The 18,380-nt window shown below is 55.2% G+C and overlaps 2 protein-coding genes across 8 annotated transcripts in view; both read right to left on the reverse strand.

Moving 5' to 3' along the window:
* Positions 1-8,048, reverse strand: ARRDC2 (arrestin domain containing 2). Of its 3 annotated transcripts, none has more exons than XM_027969431.3 (8): positions 7,725-8,048; positions 3,955-4,021; positions 3,588-3,735; positions 2,982-3,084; positions 2,637-2,893; positions 2,123-2,285; positions 1,689-1,846; positions 1-1,143 (listed from the first exon to the last, which is right to left on the reverse strand). In XM_027969431.3, exons 1-8 carry the CDS (start codon positions 7,981-7,983, stop codon positions 1,090-1,092), a joined length of 1,209 nt encoding a protein of 402 aa, XP_027825232.1. In that variant the 5' UTR covers positions 7,984-8,048; the 3' UTR covers positions 1-1,089. The 3 variants fall into 3 exon arrangements, with proteins under 3 accessions (XP_027825232.1, XP_014951240.2, XP_060272197.1); XM_015095754.3 differs by lacking the exon at positions 7,725-8,048 and adding an exon at positions 4,115-4,523; XM_060416214.1 differs by lacking the exons at positions 1-1,143; positions 1,689-1,846; positions 7,725-8,048 and adding an exon at positions 4,115-4,523 and having other exon boundaries at positions 2,168-2,893.
* Positions 8,049-9,610: 1,562 nt separating this feature from the next.
* Positions 9,611-18,380, reverse strand: part of KCNN1 (potassium calcium-activated channel subfamily N member 1) — a 37,540-nt gene continuing 28,770 nt past the window's right edge. For 2 of the 5 annotated variants that reach the window (XM_027969432.3, XM_060416212.1), the window contains exons 7-9: positions 17,913-18,040; positions 13,330-13,399; positions 9,611-10,234 (exon numbers count right to left, since the gene is read on the reverse strand). In XM_027969432.3, the coding sequence (XP_027825233.1) occupies positions 9,980-10,234; positions 13,330-13,399; positions 17,913-18,040 (453 nt within the window). In that variant the 3' untranslated portion in view covers positions 9,611-9,979. Of the gene's footprint in view, positions 10,235-13,329; positions 13,400-13,623; positions 18,041-18,380 lie in introns of all 5 variants that reach the window. The other 3 variants (XR_009600780.1, XR_009600779.1, XM_060416213.1) reach the window with 3 other exon arrangements.

Consider the following 18,380-nt stretch of genomic DNA (forward strand, 5'->3'; position numbering starts at 1 on the left):
TCTTCCTCTGTGATTTTTATTAAAAAAAAAAAATGTACAAAAGAGAACAATTTAAGGCTTATCAGAAATGTGGAGTCCCAGGCGGGGGCCCTGCCTCGGCCGGGTCTCTGCACTTGGAGGTTTATCCAGCTGCCCCATCATACTGTGTGCCTCTGGGACACAGCGGGTGTTCAGAAGCATACTGTGGCCCTACTCTGTCACCCCAGGCTGACCTCTGTCCCCACAGCCTGGGTTAATGCTCTGCTGTCCCTGTCTTGAAATTCTTAATTCTTGAACAAGTGGCCCCACGTTTTCATTCTGCATACAGCCAGTCTTGTCTGTCTTCCTTTGAACCTGTGTTTTTCAGGCCATGCAGTACCCAGGCAGTACTCATGTGCTGGATCATGTGGAGGCGCCCAGGCGCTCCAGCCTGGGACAGGAGTCTCCGGTTTTCAAAGGTTTTAAGGCTAGAGTCGCTGCACCTGCCACCCTTCAGCCCCCACATGGCCCTGATGACCTGCTTTCCTGAATGCCTCGTTCCTGGGCCCTCTCGCCTCCCAGACCTTGCAGTACAGCCTCGACTGAGTCCCACTCCAAAGATGAAGGGGACGGTCTCCAAACATTAGTCAGCTCTGACCTTCTTCGACTTTTCCTCTTGCTTGCCTGCCTACCAAGCTCTTGTTCATACACCAAAGCCTTAGCTAAAATGCCCTTTCCCCAGGAAGCCTTCTCTACTCCCTCTTTGGACTCTCCCAGCTTGGGGTCCTTTCCTCTGGTCCTATGGGTCTGGAAGTATTTATGTCTGGTTCTGTCGCTCTCAGACTGGAGGCTTCTGAGGGAACATAGGCCGATGTAGACAGGTTGAATGGTTTCTCAGATCCTACTGTGGGTATCTGGTACTTTATGAGGACCAGTCCAGATATGTCAAGAGTCCAGACTGGCTCTTCCTCTGTGTGATGTTGGAATGGCCCTGTTATGTTCTGAGACTCAGTTTCCCCAACTTCAATGTAGTCAGCGCAGTCTGTTCTTCATCTAGCCCCTCCTTGCTCATGTCCATGGTGGCTGGAAGCATGTGTAAACACCTTATCCTTTGAGGTTTCCACCTGACACTCAGCAGGTCATGCAGCGGGGCCTCCTGGCCTCGGAGGGTGGGTTTGGATCCTCCTGCCAGAAATGATCCCATCAAGTCTTAGGAGGCCCTGGAGGCTCAGAAACGCCCCTACCCTATCTTCCTGGATCTCCACTCCCACACTAGGTTAGGGAGCAACACTTAGGAACAGACTGAGATGCAAAGCGGGTTCAGGCCCTGGACAGGAGGTAGAAGATGCTCTATCACTTTAAAATAGAACTTTCGTTTTGACTGCATTGGGTCTTAATTGCTGCACACAGGCTTCTCTCTAGTTGTGATGGTGCAGGCTTCAGAGCGTTTGGGCTCTGTAGTTTACAGCACCCGGGCTCTCAAGTTGAGGCTCGAGGACTTAGTAGTTAGGGCGCATGGGCTTGACTGCCTCACAGTATGTGGGGTCCTACTGGCCTCACCAGCGATCGAACCCTCTTCCCCTGTCTTGGAAGGTGGATTCTTCCCTGGACCACCAGGAAAGTCCCTAGGAGTTCTATCATTACTGAAGATTCACCTGTGGTTCCTTCCCTTCCTCTTGGCTCCCAGGGCCTTGGAGAGGCACAGGGGCTTCTTGAACCCCCAAGCTCACCTCGGAGTACAGGGGCGGTGGGCGGAAGCGGAACTCCTCGATGTAGGCAAAGAAGGGGCCTTCCATGCTCACGTCAGGGTCCTGCAGTAGTGGCAAGAGGCTCTGCTCCATGGCTGCCACCTCCTCATCAGGCACCACCTCGGAGTACTCAGGAGGGGCTGGAATTGAGAGCCAGGGTGGGTGAGGCCGGTGGAGGAGGAGGGCAGCCCCAGAATCAGGGGCAATGGCCAGGTGGAGCTGGTGTGGTCAGTTCTGGGGCTCCTGGGCCGTGTGCCCCTGGACTGGGATTCTTGGGGGAGACTCGGGTTGCCAACATGATTGTTCCGGAGCACTTCTACAGATGGGGGCAGTGAGCGAGGCTGGAGGGGAAGAGAGCCAGCCAGGCCTTGCCTGTCTCCCACCCATGCCCACCCACGGCAGGAGGGAGAGTTCACCTTCAGGCCGCTCTGGCAGGACCCCCAGCCCCCAGTCCATCAGGAAGCTGGCATGGCTGCCCACGCTAGATGAGCGGCTGCCGAAAGGGTGCAGGGGGATGGTGCCGATGACCAGTGGGAGCTCCAAGAGCAGCTTGGATGAGCCCGGGATGTCCACACAGACCTGGAGGGAAGCGCCATAATATAGAAGACCAGCCACCCGGGCAGCCCTGGCCACACGCGCCTTCTTACAGGAGGAGGCCCAGAGGTCCCAGCTCTAGCCTCAGGGAGGGAGGGGGACCCCAGGCTGGTTGTTGTTGCTGTTCAGTAACTAAGCTGTGTCCAACTCCGTGACCCCAGGGGCTGCAGCAGGCCAGGCTTCCCAGTCCTTCACCATCTCCCTGAGTTTGCTCAAGCTCATGTCCATTGAGTCAGTGACGTCATCCGACCATCTCATTCTCTGTCTCCCTCTTTTCCTCCTGCCCTCCATCTCTCCCAGCAAATGCAACCACCCCGGCCTCTGAGGATACTCTACCTTGAGGGCATAGTCCACGTGTAGCACACGACAGTGCAAGATAGAAGGGCCCACGGGAGGGATCCGCAGAGCCCGGCCCTGCCACAGAGCCCGCCGCCCGGGGCCCACAGGCTCCCCCGAGAGGCTAGCCACCACGGCTCGCTTCTGTTTGCGGGCACCTCGCGCCATGAAGGTCTGGGTCTGGATCACAGCTGCCCGAGGCAGCACGGGGCGCGTGGAGCCGTTGTCGATCTCAGCGAAGACAGGGATCACTTCACCTGTTAGATGGAACCGCAGGGCCTCAGGTTCCCCATCTGCAACCCTGACACTGGCCCTTTTCCCAATCCAGGCCCTCCCACCTGTTACCTGGTGTGTAGCCCTTGCGGTCGATCTTGGCTGAGAGGGAGACAAGGCCACGGTTACTGTACCAGGATCGGGCGATCTTTTCCCGGGCTCCGGCTTGAGGGGCCTGGTTGGGGGTGGAGGGGAGGAAAAGGATGTGAAACTGGTCCCATTGTACCAACCACAGACCCTGTGGAGCTTCTAAACCACCCTCAGCTGAAGGAAGATTTGAGGCAGGGCCTAGCATTCTGGTTTCTAAGAGTCTGTCTGTAAAATGGGTCCAGGAACGTGACCCATCTCATTAAGCTAAAAACAAGTGAACAAGCCAGGCACTTAGTGTTAATGAGTGCTCAGTAAGCCATTATTATTGTAAGCTCTGATTGTGCCCCCTTTCACAGACAAGGGACGTGTGGGAGGCTCAGAGAGGGTGAGACACTCACACAGAGCCAGGAAGCAAACTGGTGCAGCTGGTTCTTGTACCTAGCTCCACCAGCATTCCCATGCCTCCCTCCCTCCCTGCCAGGGCTCCGCTGTGACCCCCACTTTGTGAGGGGAGGAGTGAGGAGCCAATCACCATGTAGCCAGGACCCTACCTGGGACGCCCCCAACCCATCAAGGGCAGCCACTCACCAGCAGAGCCGGTGTGTTGATATCCACAGGCTCAATAACAGTAAACACCTTCCTTGTCCGACGGGTAGGAACCCAGGGCCGGTGGAGGGTGGCTTTGATGCAGTATCTTACACTGCCGTGTTTGCCTTCAAAGGAAGTCACTAGCGTCCTGGGGGTGGACGGAAGGTCAGACCCAGAGACACCCAGGTTGGAGATCCCCAAAGGCTTTGGGGTATGAGAGACAAGAGACACTCTGGGGGGCCTCCCAGACAATCTTGGGTCTCAGTGGCCCCCGGATACCGAGCAGTGGAGTCCCAAACCTGGAAGGGGCTGCAGACTTAGGGACACTTACAGGCTCCCCCACAATCCTGCACCCCACTCGACTTACGGTGGCAGCTGGAAGCTGAATGGGAATTCATGACGCCCAGGAGGCAGCGTTGTGGTCTCTCCAGTGCCTGCAGATAGGAGTAAGAGGGGGCGGCTCAGTGGCTGCGAAGGGGCTCCCGGAGCACACAGCAAGCGCAGTGCAAGGGTCCCTCGGCTGGTACCTGGCGCGAGTAGCGTGGCACGGTGGCTCACAACCTCCACGCGCTCGCTGTAGCTCTGCGTGTACGCCGTGCTCGAGCCCGCGCTGCGAGACTCGGTCCAGTGCACATGGGCGCGACCCCGCGCGCGCAGCTTCAGGGAGCTCACTCGCGCCGGGCCCGCTAGCTCCAGAAGCACTCGGCCGGCCACCGCCTGGCCGCCGCTGAATACGGGCTCAGAGCCTGAGCTAGCACCATCCAGTAGCACCACGAATGCCTTCACCTTGTCGAACAGCATCGCCGCAGGGATACGAACTCGCGGCGAGCGGCCCCTGGCTTCGAACCCGCGGCGCGGCGGCTCTACAGCTGCAGCCTCAGGACGCGAGCCTACCAGGCGCGCGCAGGCGCACTCGAACGTCGGGACAGAGACTCCTCACGGCCTGCGCCGGCGCCGCATTTATACGGCGGGAGGGGCGGGGCGAGCTGTAGGTCCCGCCCCCGGAAGGGAATACGCCAATGGCGCGGTAAGAGGCGTGGTCTTGCCCAGGCTTGGAGCAAAATAACAAAAGCCCCGGCTTGCGGCTGGCGGCCTTCTACCCCTTGCTACCCTCTTGGACCCTGGGATGAGACAAGCATCACGGCACAGAACAAGTATCTCTCAGACTGCAGAGGTGAACAGGAAAAACCGAGGCCAGGTCACCTAGCAAGAGCGTTCTGCCGTCGGCTTAATCATCTACCGGCCGCCGCTTGCAGACGTGACTCGATGCATGTCCAGCCGGGGCTGGAGGGAACGGCCAGGTCCCTGAGAGTCTAGGACTAGCTACCTCCGGCCTCAGCTCGGCCCGCCCACCGCCTACCCCGTGCAATGGGGGAGGGAGGAAGAAGTGGCTGGGGCCTCCCAACACTGGGCGCCTGCTGCCCCCACCTATGACTTCAAACCCGCTCAGCTGGGTGACCTGGTTCAATGACATCTCGGAGCCTGAGTTTCCACAGTTTGTAGAGCCAGAACAAAATCAGCCCCGACCTCAGAGAGCTGTGCATGAATCGCCGTGTAGCCCTATTCGACCCTCTCAGAGCCTCTCTCCGGACTCATCCACCCGCCCCTGACACACTGCGGCTCAGCGGCGCCTCAGCGCTTTTGCTCCACGTTCCTTTCCAAACTTTCAGCACCTGCCCTCTCCACCCCCATTCCCCACCCTCCCCGTCTCCGCAAACTTGTTTGCTCTTTTGACCCAGCTCTTCCCCTCACAGACAGAACCAAGTACCCGGGAAACTCATGGAGTCCCCGGGTTCAGGGCTGCGGTGTGCCTTTGGGATCTTAACCACCAAGTCGGAAGCTGCCAGTAAGCGATCTGCGAAGCGCCTGCGCCCTCTGGTGGCAGCGTCATACATTGCTGCTTGAACCCACTCCCTACCTTGTTCAGTCCCTAAATCGTATCCAACTTTTTGCCACCCCATGAACTGCAGGACACCAGGCTTCCCTGTCCTTCACTATTTCCCAGAGTTTGCTCAAACTCATGTCATCAAACCATCTCATCCTCTGTTGCCCCCTTTTCCTCCTGCCCTCAACCTTTCCCAGCATCAGGGTCTTTTCCAGTGAGTTGGCTTTTCCCATCAAGTGGCCAGAGTATCGGAGCTTCAGCATCAGTCCAGGGCTGATTTCCTTTAGGAAGTCCTAACACCCCCTACCTTGGCCATCCCTTCTGAGTCTGGCTCAGCCCGGCTGGAACCCCAGCTGAGGCCAAGACACCCCCAGTGGGAGGCGGCCATAACCAACACAACCAGTCAGTGATAGAGGTCAGGGCAAACCGGTAGAGAGCAGTAGAGGCTGTCCACTCAGTGATCAGCCTGGTGGAGGGCTCTGGGGCTGAAATAAGGCACTAGGACCTTCTCCCAGGGCCAAGTGAAGTCTAGAAAGAAGACAGGAGGCCACAGGCCCAGGAGGAGGCAGGGAATAGAGTGACCTTGGGGGGATGGGATGGCTCATACTTTCTTTTTGGTCACACAAGACTTGTGGGATCTTAGTTTTGTGACCAGGTACCAGGTATTGAACCCACGCCCCCTGTGGTGGAAGCTCAAGAGTTTTAACCACTGGACCACCAGGGTAATCCTGGGAAGGTTCATTCTGAGCCAGTATCCTCAGTCCATTTCACAGATGGGTTCCCCCAGAGACCCAGAGAGGAGCAGGGACTCACCAGAAGTCACGCAGCAACTCTGCTTCACTCCTCCAATACCTTAAGGAAGCTACCAGTGAGTGGGAGCAGGAGCGCTGGAGGGTGAGACCAGCTCTGATTTCCCTGAGTCTCAAGGAAAGGGAAGTGCCTACAGGGCCCCTTCTTGCCTCATTCCATGCCAGCTATGCTTTGGTTTCCACAGCGCATCAGGCCAGAGCCTCTCACACCTGGCGGCTGTTTGGACAAAGTAGTAAGTCTGTAGGCAAAGCATCTAGTCTGTGCAGGGCCGGAAGTAAGGGTGCTGTGGGCAGGGAGCCAGATTTGAGCTGCATCCTGTTTCTACCCATCTTGCAGATGGGTATAGTGAGGTCTGCCTTCCCTGAAGAAGTGGCCAGGGCAGCCCAGAAAGGCCAACATGCTCCAGCCACACAGCAGGTGCTAGAGCACAGACTTACTCTTTCTGTCCCTGCCCTCCCCTACTTCTGCTCTCAACTGGCTGTATGGCCTAAGGGAGGAGCACCGAGGCTCAGAGCAAGCGGGGACATGTCCAAGACTCCTAATCTGATCTGACCCTACCCCAAGTCTTCATCCTGCCTGGGATGCATTCCTACCGCCTTACCTGCAAACACCACCAAAATCCCCAATCCAGCAAACAGCCCTTCATGTAAACACTGGTAAAGGGCGCTGGCCGGGGGTGAGATACGGGCCTTCTTTGGGAATCAGAGCCCCCAGGCCTGGGGCTAATGAGACACCCTGGAGTTTAGAGAGGAGGATCTCCTAGCTCCACCAAGGGGCCCCCTGAAACCAAGGGGGTCCTGTGGGGCTCCCAGGCACAGAGGCCTTTCTGACCCCATTTCTTGACTCCAGCCCCCATAACCTTTCCTGAGTTTCATAGGGTGGGTTTGAACAGTTGCTAATCAAGGGAGGAGCCAAGAAACCCCCTGAGACAAGATTACAGGGAACAGAGACGCTCATAAAGATTAGAAGACCGACCACCTGAGATGAGATTAAGGGCATGCAAGCCCTGCTCACACCTTAATGTTATCAAAGACCCCCAGTGTTGAGCCACTATTATAAAACCCCTCATCTAGTTTTCTGGGGTAGAGACATCGTTTTTCAAGGCAGAGCCAGGCAAAGCAGTAAAACTATACTTTTCCACTTCACCCAAAACTTCGTCCTGACTCCTTTGATTCCTCACTGCTGTATCGGGAGTGCAAGCGATTGCTAACACCTCCAGACTCCACATGGGGCGGGGCGGGGCGGGGTGGGTGGCTGAGGGGATGTCTCCACCGCACATCCTCTAGGTCAAGGGAGTCCTAGTGGGTAAGAGAGTCCCCCTCTTGAGAAGGGTTGCCAGCCCACACGGCCTCTAAAGAGCTTGGAAAGGGGCGCCCAGACCTGAGAAGAGGGGTCGGTGGCGGGGATCCTGGCTCGGGGGTGGGGGGAGATGAGCGGCTCACCTCGGAGCAGCAGCTGCCGCCATCGCAGGTACGTCTCGGCGGCCACGTAGTCGCTGGAGATGGCATTGACACCCACGCTTCGGGCCTCGAGCCAGTGCGTGACCGCCCCGCCGCGCGCCGCCACCTCGAGCGCCAGCACCCGCAGCGGCGCCGCCACCTCCAGCAGCACCCGGCCGCACAGGCGCTCCCCGCCGCGGTACGCGTCGTCCGGGCCCCGCGCCAGCTCCAGCGCGAAGCTGCGCACGCCCCCCGGGCGCATGGCTGGGCCCAGGGCGCACGGCGGCGATGGTGTGCCGGCGCGGCTCCGCCCGGCGCGCTGCTGGGCAGCGTCTGCCGACCTCTCTGGTCTCAGGGCTGGTCTTCGCCGCGCCAGACGCCCCTCCCGAGCTTTCTCCTGCTTCTGCGAACTTGGGTGGATGCTGGCTGACTTCCTGGTCCTCCGTGTCCGCCCTCGTGACGCGCTCGGGCCTCCGGGAACGTGCCGCCCGCGTGTCCGCGCGTTTGACTTTGCTACCCCCCGGGGCGGGGCGGGTCCTGTTTTTGCAGGGTAGGCGCTGTTGAGTCAGAGGCGGGCGGGGGCGGATGTGGCTGGCGCGGAGCGGAGGCCACCCCCCGGATCTGTCTAGTGGGCTCATTCGTCCCCTACCCGGCACCTTTGGACCCAGCGCGGCCCCAGCCTCCTCCCTGGCCTTCCTGTCATCATCTGGTTTTCCCCAAACACGCAAAGCTCGGGTCTCGTTCTTGGCCTTTGCAACGGCAGTTGCTGCTAGGACCGCCCTTCTCCAGGTCTCCATGCCCAAATGTCACCTCCTCGGAGACGTGCTCCGGACTTAATTCTTTGTGGCTCTGGCCGCTGTGTTTGTGACTGCTGTGTTCACTGTTGTGCTTCCTCCATCAGACTGGGTGTCCCCAAGAGTGAGCACTGTGCGGGGTTCAGCACCTGCTCTCACAGAAGAGGAAACTGAGGCCCCCCACAGGGGCAGTCGCTGTCCAGAGGCATCCAGAGGCACCCAGCGGCGGCTGACTCAGAACTCGAACCCATGTCTGACCTCAGCCCACCGACACCTCCCCAGGGCCTTCTTGTTCTTGTGTCCCACCTATCACCCCCAGGCAGGTGGCCCACGGCTCTATCAGAGGCTGCCAGAGCCTGGGCTCTCAGCTGGATCCAGAGTAGCCTCCTTCTCCACAGGGCCCAGCATCTGCCAAGAGCCTGCCTCCCCACCTGACTCCAGCACTCTGAGCCCAAGGCCTGGAAGGACCTTTCTGATTCTACTTGTCTGAGACCTTCCCCTCCATTCTGCCCCAGAGAGGCCTCTCTAAACCCAGGATCACAGCAGTCCCCTCCCCATGGAGTGACCTCCACTGAGTCCATTCTTCCCCTTGGCCTATGGATCCCTGAATTTAAATCCTGGCTCACCCCTCTTCACTCTGGCCCCAGGCAGATGGTTTCATTTCTCTGTGTCTCCCCATCCTACCCTGGTCAGGTTCTGGTGAAGAGTTGTCATTATATTGGCTGTATACAGCAGGTGCTCAATCCATGTTCATCAAAAACAGAATGGCCCTCCTCACTCATGTCACTTCCCGCTCTGGACCGTGACCTACAGTCCCACTGGAGCCTGACCCCTACAAGGTGCTCTGGCAAAGCGAGCTGGAGGGACGTCCTGACCTACGTCCCCTGCTCTCTGCAGGGTCCCTCTCTTGGTACCAAGTGGGACTTGTGCAGATGTCCTCAGGGAGGTGTGGAGTTCAGGCCTGGAAGAGCACTAGGCTAGGATGGGACGGGCTCACCTTGACCCCCACATCCGGTCTGGAATCCCCAGGGCCCTGGTGTCCACGTCCCATGTTGCGATACGAGTGTCCACCAGCCACACACAACAGGCAGCAAGTGGGCTGGTCCTGCTTTATTTGGAACTGGCAAGGACCCCTCTCCTGGCTGCCCCACACCCACCCGGGGCCTGGAGAGAGCCGAGGGCAGGGAGGGGCGTGCCGTGGGAATCGGGGGACCAGAGGAAGCTCCAAGCTCCCCCAGCTCCCATCAGGGAGGAAGCAGACCTGCCCTCGCCTGCCGTCTGGCCCTACTCTCTGCCCGAACAGTCTGGGTGGGGTGCAGTGGTTCGGGCCCCAGTCCACTCAGCCCAACTCAGCTTCGGCTCCTTGAACTCCAAGAGGCGCCACTGTACAGGGCTTCTTGGATGGCGTGGAAGTGGCGGCCACACGATGGCCAAAATTGAGGGGTCCGGTGGCAGGCAGGGCTGTCACCCGCAGTCTGAAGGGGCCACGGGTGGCCACCAGTGTGGGGGACTCCGAGCCACCTGGTCTAGGGGGCCGGAGCCAGGCCAGGGAGGCAGGGCAGGTGGGGGTGGGTGTATGGCTTGGGCGATGAGGCCAGGCAGGGCCTGCAGGGAGGTGCCCAACGCATCCAGGCGGCTTTCAAGGGCAGCCAGGCGGGCCTCAAGCTCCTCGTGCTGGGCGTGCAGCTCGGACATGAGGTCGTACATGACATTCTGGGTCTGCCGGACAGAGAGGCGGGAGAGAGAGGAGAAACCAGGTGAGCGAGAGGGAGGGATGGGCACAGAGAGACGGCAGGGCAGCCCCGGTTGGGTGGTGACCCACTAATTGGACCCAGCCCAGCCGAAGGTCTCCTGGGTGGACCCCAGGGAGTGGTGGGAGAACAGGTGAGGCGAGACACAGGTCTTGAATGCCAGGCTTGGGCCCAGCAGTCCAGGGGAAGGTCAAGGGGGCTCCTGGGGCCCAGTGGGTGTGACCAGAGTTGCTCTGAGGGCATGAACTAGCCACATGGTGCATAAAATCAGAGGATGGTCTGGGGTGATTCTGGACTGCCATTGCTCCAGGCTGGGAACATGGTCGAGGGGGAGGAGGCTAGCTTGTGAACTGTCCCCCGCTTCCCACATTAGACTGGGGGGGATGGGGGTCTTGGGGGAGAGGTGACCGTGCCAAGAATCACAACAGTCACTGTTACAGCAGGTGGTGGGGTGTCCCTGCCACCTCGACTGCTTCTCACAACCCAGCAAGCAGGGGTGTCCAACCAGATGAGCGGGGGAGTTGTAGGGGGGGGAGGCGGGACACACACGGACAGCCCTCGGTGCAGATGTTGCTGTAGCCACCAGGTGGCGCTAGACCGTGGTCTAGCGTGGTCCATTCTCAGCCCAGCTCTCTGCCGACTAGACCTTGTGTCCCGGTACCCACCCGCCCTCCCCCTCCGGGGGCGGTCCGCAGCTCACCACCCATTCTGGCCTCAGGCTTGTGGCACCCCACCCTCCCTCGCCATGCTCTGGCTTTGTGGGAGGGAGACTGGTCATCCACACCACAGCTCCTTTCTGCACCCGCCCCGAATCTTTACCTGGGCCTGCCTTCCACCCTTTCCTCTTACTGGTAAACAAATCCCATCCCAGGGTGAACAAATGCCTCTGGGGCCCTCCTAGGGCCACAGACCCTCATCCCAGTCTGCCTCAAGGGACCACACAGTCCCCAAGGCCAGGGAGTAACATCTGGAAGCATCCAGCCCTTGGATTGGAGAAGGAAATGGCAATCCATTCAGGTATTCTTGCCTGGAGAATTCTGTGGACAGAGGAGGCTGGCAGGCTGCAGTCCGTGGAGTCACAAAGAGTTGGACACGACTGAGCAACTGAACAAACAGCCACTGGATGGTTCTTTTTGGCCCTCTCTGAGGTTTAAGTTTTTATTAGAATATATATTTTGTTTTCGTTGGAGAGATACAAATTAAATCAGCAACCTTGGAAAGCATTAAAATTTAATACTGGAAAACATTTTAACCTCATTAAATTAAAAAAAAAATTAGAAACCATATCATCTAATCCAGTGAAAGACTTACTTCAAAGAAACCTTCCTTAAATGTATTTTGAGAGGAGCATACTGCTGTAATTACAGGTTTAAATAACTTTTAGCAATTCACATTTTAATCATCTATACTCATGAAGTAAGGATGATAATGGATAATCCAGACTATAATATACCTGAGTTTTTCAAAGGCATTTAATATATATATTTGGAGCTGTTATCTCATTTGCATCAAATTAATTGGCCAAGGACTTCTATATGCTCTTCGGATTATGTTCTTTCTACTACCAACCGAATGATTTCTTCAGGCTTCTAGAATGTTTTTTCCTCTGTAACACTCCCTTCCAAATTAAGTTTATGTAGGTTAGTATTAAATTAAATTGCATTCTTGTTTTCTTTTGGCCATAATGCACGGCTTGCATGATCTCAGGGGGTACAGCAGTGAAAGCCTGGAATCCTACCCATAGGCTACTAGGGAACTCCCTTAAATTGCATTCGCTTGCTAATGATGAAGAGAGTGAGTTCAAAATGTGATGAGTATGACTAGCAAAATAGAAGAGGACTTCACATTTTCTAAGGATAATATTAAATCAGGCTCAGATCTATTAACTGATTAGGAGATGGAGTCAATTGGCAAAGTTCACACGTGAACGATCTGTGAAAGGGCAGATGGGAGTTGAGAAGAGCGTGACAAATATTCTAAGAGCTTGCCCAACTGAAGTTGAGTCAGCTGACATATCTTCTAATGGATGAATACAAAGCAAGAAATCGGAAGGGACCTGACGTTAGAACTACCAACCAGATCCATGTCTAACACAAAGTGGCCTTACAGAGCTCTGGCGACCAACTTTAATCTCCTCAAAGATATTTAATTGCTATACAAATAAGCTTTCTCCTGAGGCTCTGCTCTCTTGCTTATGTAGTCGCCAAGTCATGTCTGACTCTTTGCGACTGCATGGCCTGTAGTCTGCCAGGCTCGTCTGTCCATGGGATTCTCCAGGCAAGAATGCTAGAGTGGGTATCCATTTCCTTCTCTGGGGGATCTTCCTGACCCAGGGATTAAACCCGGGTCTCCTGCATTGGCAGGTGGAGTCTTTTACCACTGAGCCGCTTGGGAAGTCTATCATTTGAATGTATATTCATAGTAAAAGAAATTTGTTTTTCTTTTAAACTTTAGAGCCTCTATGTAGCTGACATGTCTAAATATGAAAGTACCACTTCACCAATTTAGCCCACTAATTACATATTCTTATTAGAGCTATTAATTTAAAGTGTAAAATAGCCGCTGACATTCCAAAGTAAAGATTTTACACACAGATGTAGATTTCTCGCATCTCTCTAACAAGGCAGGACCCTTGCAGACAGGACTCACGTGCTCAGTGGCTGCCCCCTGCCCTGCACCCCTGGCCTGTACCATGGGCACCAGCACTTTCTCCCTCCCTCGCAGGAGCTGGGCCTGGTTCTTTACTGAACACCCCTCCTCCTCCTCCTCCTCCTCCTCTACCCGGCTTCCCTGATGCCTGAGACGGGAAAGAATCCGCCTGCAATGCAGGAGACCCAGGTTGGATCCCTAGGTTGGGAAGATCCCCTGGAGAAGGGAATGGCAACCCACTCCAGTATTCTTGTCTGGAGAATTCCATGGACAGAGGAGCCTGGTAGGCTACAGTCCATGGGGTCACAAAAGAGTCAGACATGACTGAGCAATTAACATTCCTCATCCTCCCCTGAAGGCCCAACAACCCCTTCTGGCCCCCAGAGCTGCCCCACCTTGCCCTGCCCTCCTCACCTTGGCCAGGTCTGCGAGTGTGTTGGTCTGGTCATTCAGCTTCCCTTGCTCAATCTTCACACTCCGGAGCCTGGGGGACAGGTGGGCAGGTGGGGTTGTGCAGAGGCTGCAGTGGGGTCAGGGGTCTTCCATGCAACTCACCCCACCCAGAGTCACCTTGTAGGGTATGCAGTTGGGGGATGAGGGGCAAGCTGGAGGTCCCCTTGCAGCCCGTCCCCTCCTGGCATGCAGGGAGCAGCAGGGCCTGGGGGATGGTTCAGCACGCATGCACTAACCCCCAGGGAAGAGACTTACTTCTGCGCTCTGGTGGGACCCGGCGGAGCAGAGAGAAACCACAAGGCAATTTTAATCTCAGCACAGCTGGGCGGCCCGTACCCAACCCGGCCCACCTCCCATGTGCGCCACCCCATGGCCCTTGCTCTTGGGAGAGGTCCAGCCTCTGAGGGGGTGGTACCCGCCCTCAGGGATGCATCGTGTCTCTGCTTCCTCTCTCCAACAGGGCCCTCCCAGCAAATGCAGCTGCCTGCAGCCCTGCAGCCGTACTGTGTGCCAGCCTGTACCAAGCTCCTGGCCCTGGAGATGGCATTTAGTCCAGAAAACTGTGCCCACACATTTCCTGAGGGGGAAACCGGGGCTTAGAGGGGGGCAAAGCCGGTGCCTACTGGCCTCCTACCAGGACTTGAACCTGCACTGCCACCCAGCCTCTGGGACCTTGGGCCTAGGGACGGCTCCCTATGCGGGCGTGGGGGTTCGTCCTCACCCCTTCTCTCCGCCCCTTCTGTAGCCAGCCCAGGGAGACCATTTCAGGCAGGCCTCTTTTTTTCCTCCTCACTGGTCCAAACTCAACCCCTGCACATCCAACATGTGACAGATGCTTGGAGAGGACCCCTGGGTCCCACCCATCCTGGGTGTTGTCAGCAACCCTGGGGGGACCTACTTCTCAGTCTGGAGAAGTGGAGGCAGATACTGGCAACCCCAATACTGGAAGTCTGGGGGTGCCCTGGAGAGGAAACGGAGGCTTGCTAAGGACCCACGGACATGCCCGCCCTGGGGAAGTCATTCTTGGCATCTCTGGAACCTTCCTGTTGCAGGTTGGATGGTGTCCCCACAAAAGACATGCTGAAGTCCTAACCTCCAGCACCTCACAATGTGACTGTTTGGAAATGGAGTCTTTACAGATTTAATCAGGTTAAGATAACTGGTATACTGGTATCCTTATAAAGGGGGGAGATTTGGATGCACACAGGGAGGGCATTTGAAGATGGAGCATCGGAGCAATGCACTGGGGCTGCCAACAGCTAGGAGAGATGCCCGCGACGCCCTTCCCCCAGTGTCTTCAGAGGGAGAGTGGTCCTGCCAACACCTTGACGGTGGACTTCTGGCCTCCAGAGTGGTGCAATCACAAATTCTGTTCGAAACCACCCAGCTTGTGGTACTTTGTTAAAGCAGCCCTAGGAAACGCGTACGCTGTATGCTGTCCCCAGTCCGTCCCCTCTGAGACCCTGTCTCCTTTTCCACCGGCTGCTCATACCACACTCCCGCCATGGGGGCTCTCCAGCTCAGAAGGTGCCACGGCTCCCTCATGCCTGCAGGCGGCACCTCTTGTCTGCTGGGCACTCTGCTCTTTCCCACCGCCCACCTTTGTCCAAACTGGGCGCACTCCTTGGTGTGTATGCCCACCTCTTGGTTCCTACCCAAACCCCATCCATCTTTCAGGCCCTAGTCCAAATGTGCTTGATTTCATCAGCTGTTCTTATAAGGCTGATCTGAGGCGGGTGCAGGAGGACCTGAAGGTGAGTGAGATAGTCCTGCCCCAGAGCAAAAGAGCACAGGTCACTCACAGAGCAGGTGCCTTCGCCACTGACCTAACTGTCCTCAGTTCCTACCCTCCAACTTCTCCCAGAGAACTTTCAGGGATATCCCTTAGAGCAAGGTCCAGAGCAGAGACGTGTCTGTGCCCCGCAAGCCTGGCACACCAGCTGGTGGAGGAAATTCTTGTGGGATAACCAAATGAACATATCGAGGGTGTCAACAACAACAGCAGTCCCCATTTTCAGGAAATACTATGTGGCAGACAGGCGCAGGCAAGCCATCTGGTCACCCCAACTGTGTTCGATCCACACTCCATTCCTGGAGAAGAGGGATGTCACCACTGTTTCCACTTTACAGATAAGCAAACGAAGCCTGAAGTAGCATAGTCACTGTGCTCAGGCCCCACAGTTAGGTGGCAGAGACCAGACTGGGACCCTGTGGCCAGGAAACAATCTTTGAAGGGTCAACAAGGAGGGCTGTAGGGTCTTGTGAGCAAACAGGACAAACACTTGGGCACAGCGATGCCAAGTAAGGGGGGCACCGATTTCTTTCCCTGCTTCGTAGGTGACAATGGAAGCGGAGGTCGGGGTACCATGTGTTAACTGAACACTTGCTCTGTGCCATGAACTATGCCAGGCATTTTTGCATATCACTCCATCTAGACCTCCCCACAGTCTTGTGAAGTAGAGATTGCTATCACAATAAATTAATTCAATCATAACAGTAAACACAATAAATGTAAATGGATTAAACTCTAGCTAAAAAACAAGGGTGGTACAGTAAACACAATAAATGTTAATGGACTAAAGTCTCTAGTTAAAAGACAAGGATGATAGGGGCTCAAGAAGACTTTCAGGTTAATGGATCTGTTCATTATCTTGACGGTAGCGATAGTTTCATGGGTGTACACATATGTTAATACGGACCAAACTCTGCACTCTAAATAGCTGCAGTTGACTGTATGTTGATTATACTTTAATAAAGCTATTCTTTAAAAAGAGGCAAAATGAGTAAACAGGATTTAAAAAATTAAAGTCAGCTAGCTGAGCCTCCTCACTCACGGCCTGGTCTTCTACGACCACACTACCCTGCGGTGCCCCAGTAGCTGACCACGCTAGCCACACCCTGGAGCCTCCCCACAGCAAGCTGCCCGACTCTCCTGCTCACACAGGGGTTTGCAGTGTTGCCTCCCATCTCTGTTCCTTATGGCTGACTCGATCGCCTTCCTGCTGTACTAGTTCAGGCCCTAACACTGTTTTCCTCACTCCTGTTTTCATCAGCCCCTGAGTCTGGCGGAGGAGTTCTTAGGGCAAGAATCCATCTGATTTTCCTGCTGCTGCTGCTAAGTCGCTTCAGTCGTGTCCAACCCTGTGCGACCCCATAGATGGCAGCCCACCAGGCTCCCCCATCCCTGGAATTCTCCAGGCAAGAACACTGGAGTGGGTTGCCATGTCCTTCTCCAATGCATGAAAGCGAAAAGTGAAAGTGAAGTCGCTCAGTCTAAGGAAGCCCAATTGTGAATGAGGTTTTCCAGAATGTAAGAGCTGGGAATGCATAGGCTCATTCTGAAAAGTGCCTTAAAATGCTTGAAAATTTTAAATCAGGTACTATGTGACTCCACTCTAATTTATTGTTGAGAGCCAGATCCCATAGAATTTGGACCTGTTTAAATTCTAGGCTGCGCACTGTTCCATACCTCCTATATGTAGCCAGTAAACATTGAAATGTGACTTGTCTGAATAAAAACAGGTTGTAGGTGTAAAATACCCACCAGACTGCAAAGATTTAGTATCAAAAACTTTCTAAAATATTAATGGTTTTTATATTAGTCACATATTAGTAAGTGATAGTGATTTTTATATATTAGGTTGAATATATTAAAATTAATTTCACTTCTTTCTTTTCACCTTTTAGAAATATGGGTACTAGAAAATTTTAAACTATGTATGTTACTCACATCATATTTCTTGTGGACAGTGATTGGCATATTATGGTTTATAGGCCAAATTCTGGGCAGCTGTTTGTTTTAGAAAACAAAGTGTTACTGGAGCATAGTTACACCCATTCACCTTGCTGCCTTCCTGCCACAACAGCAGAGTTGAGTAGTTGCAATAGAGGCATTTTGGCTCACAAAGCCTGAAATAATAAATATCTGGTCCTTTACAGAAAAAATCTGCCAGCTCTGGCTGAACACTGGATTTACCTGAGGAACTTAAGCTTGAGCTCAGGCTGTATCCCAGACTCTACTGTAACTGGCATTTGGTATGGCCTACGGCATTTTAAAAAGCACTCCCTAGGTGACCCCAGTGCACAGTCAACATGATAACTACTTGACTAAATAATTCTCAGGAAAAAGGGACAACAGAGAAAATTAAGTCATCTCTAATTACCCCACATGATCATACAAATCAGGCCACAAATTTAATTCTGAGCTTCCTGGAAGCCAAAGCAAAAAGGGGAAGCTGCTTTCGTGCCCAAGGGGAAAGGCACTTTGGCTATTCCAGAGAATAAAATATGCTTCCTCCCACTGATGTTGGGTGGTCTGCGTGATTTATCAGAGGTGATTGTCCTGGAAAAGTGCTGGTCCCACTATCCCACCCAGCACCGAAGCCGTAGGCCCCAACCAACCGACCACCCGGAACGGGAATGGTCCTGATGTATGTAGCCACGACGAGCTGCCTGGCCTCGTCTGCAGCCTCCTCCCCGCGAGCCAGGGCTGCCTCTGTGCCAGGTGGACACAGAAACGCGAGTGGGAAAGGTGCTGGACTTACTGATGGATGGCTTGGAGGAACTTACGCTGGTGTTTCCGAACCCGGGCCTGGTCTGGCTTTTTCACCAGCCTGGTGTGTTTGTAGATGAGCCACGTCTCCCTGAGAACGTTAGCAGCGGCGTTTTTCACCTGAGGCCGAAGAAAGAACAGTTCCTTGCTGCTGCTGCTGCTGCTCACTCAGTCATGTCCAACTCTTTGTGGCCCCATAGACTCTAGCCCGCCAGGCTCCTCTGTCCATGGGCTTTTTCAGGCAAGAATATTGGAGTGGGTTGCCATTTCCTCCTCCAGGGGATCTTCCCGACCCAGGGGTCAAACCTACATCTACTGCATTGACAGGTGGATTCTTTACCACTGAGCCACCTGGGAAGACTTGAGTAGGCACAAAACTATGGAGGGCTCTGGAAACTTCTGGAAACTTCCAGAAACTCCCAGAAACTGGAATGGAAGTGTCCTTCCGGGGTCCTGGGAC

The sequence above is a fragment of the Ovis aries genome, chromosome 5 (genome assembly GCF_016772045.2).
Source record: "Ovis aries strain OAR_USU_Benz2616 breed Rambouillet chromosome 5, ARS-UI_Ramb_v3.0, whole genome shotgun sequence".
In the NCBI taxonomy this organism is placed as follows: Eukaryota; Metazoa; Chordata; class Mammalia; order Artiodactyla; family Bovidae; genus Ovis; species Ovis aries.

Coding starts and splice junctions, on each gene's coding strand:
- ARRDC2 (XM_015095754.3), bottom strand. CDS start 4,388: ATGCTGTTCGACAAGGTGAAGGCATTCGTGGTGCTACTGGATGGTGCT. Junction 4,022..4,114: donor TGCCACGCTACTCGCGCCAG/GTACCAGCCGAG, acceptor TCCTATCTGCAG/GCACTGGAGAGACCACAACG. Junction 3,736..3,954: donor TTCAGCTTCCAGCTGCCACC/GTAAGTCGAGTG, acceptor GTCCACCCCCAG/GACGCTAGTGACTTCCTTTG.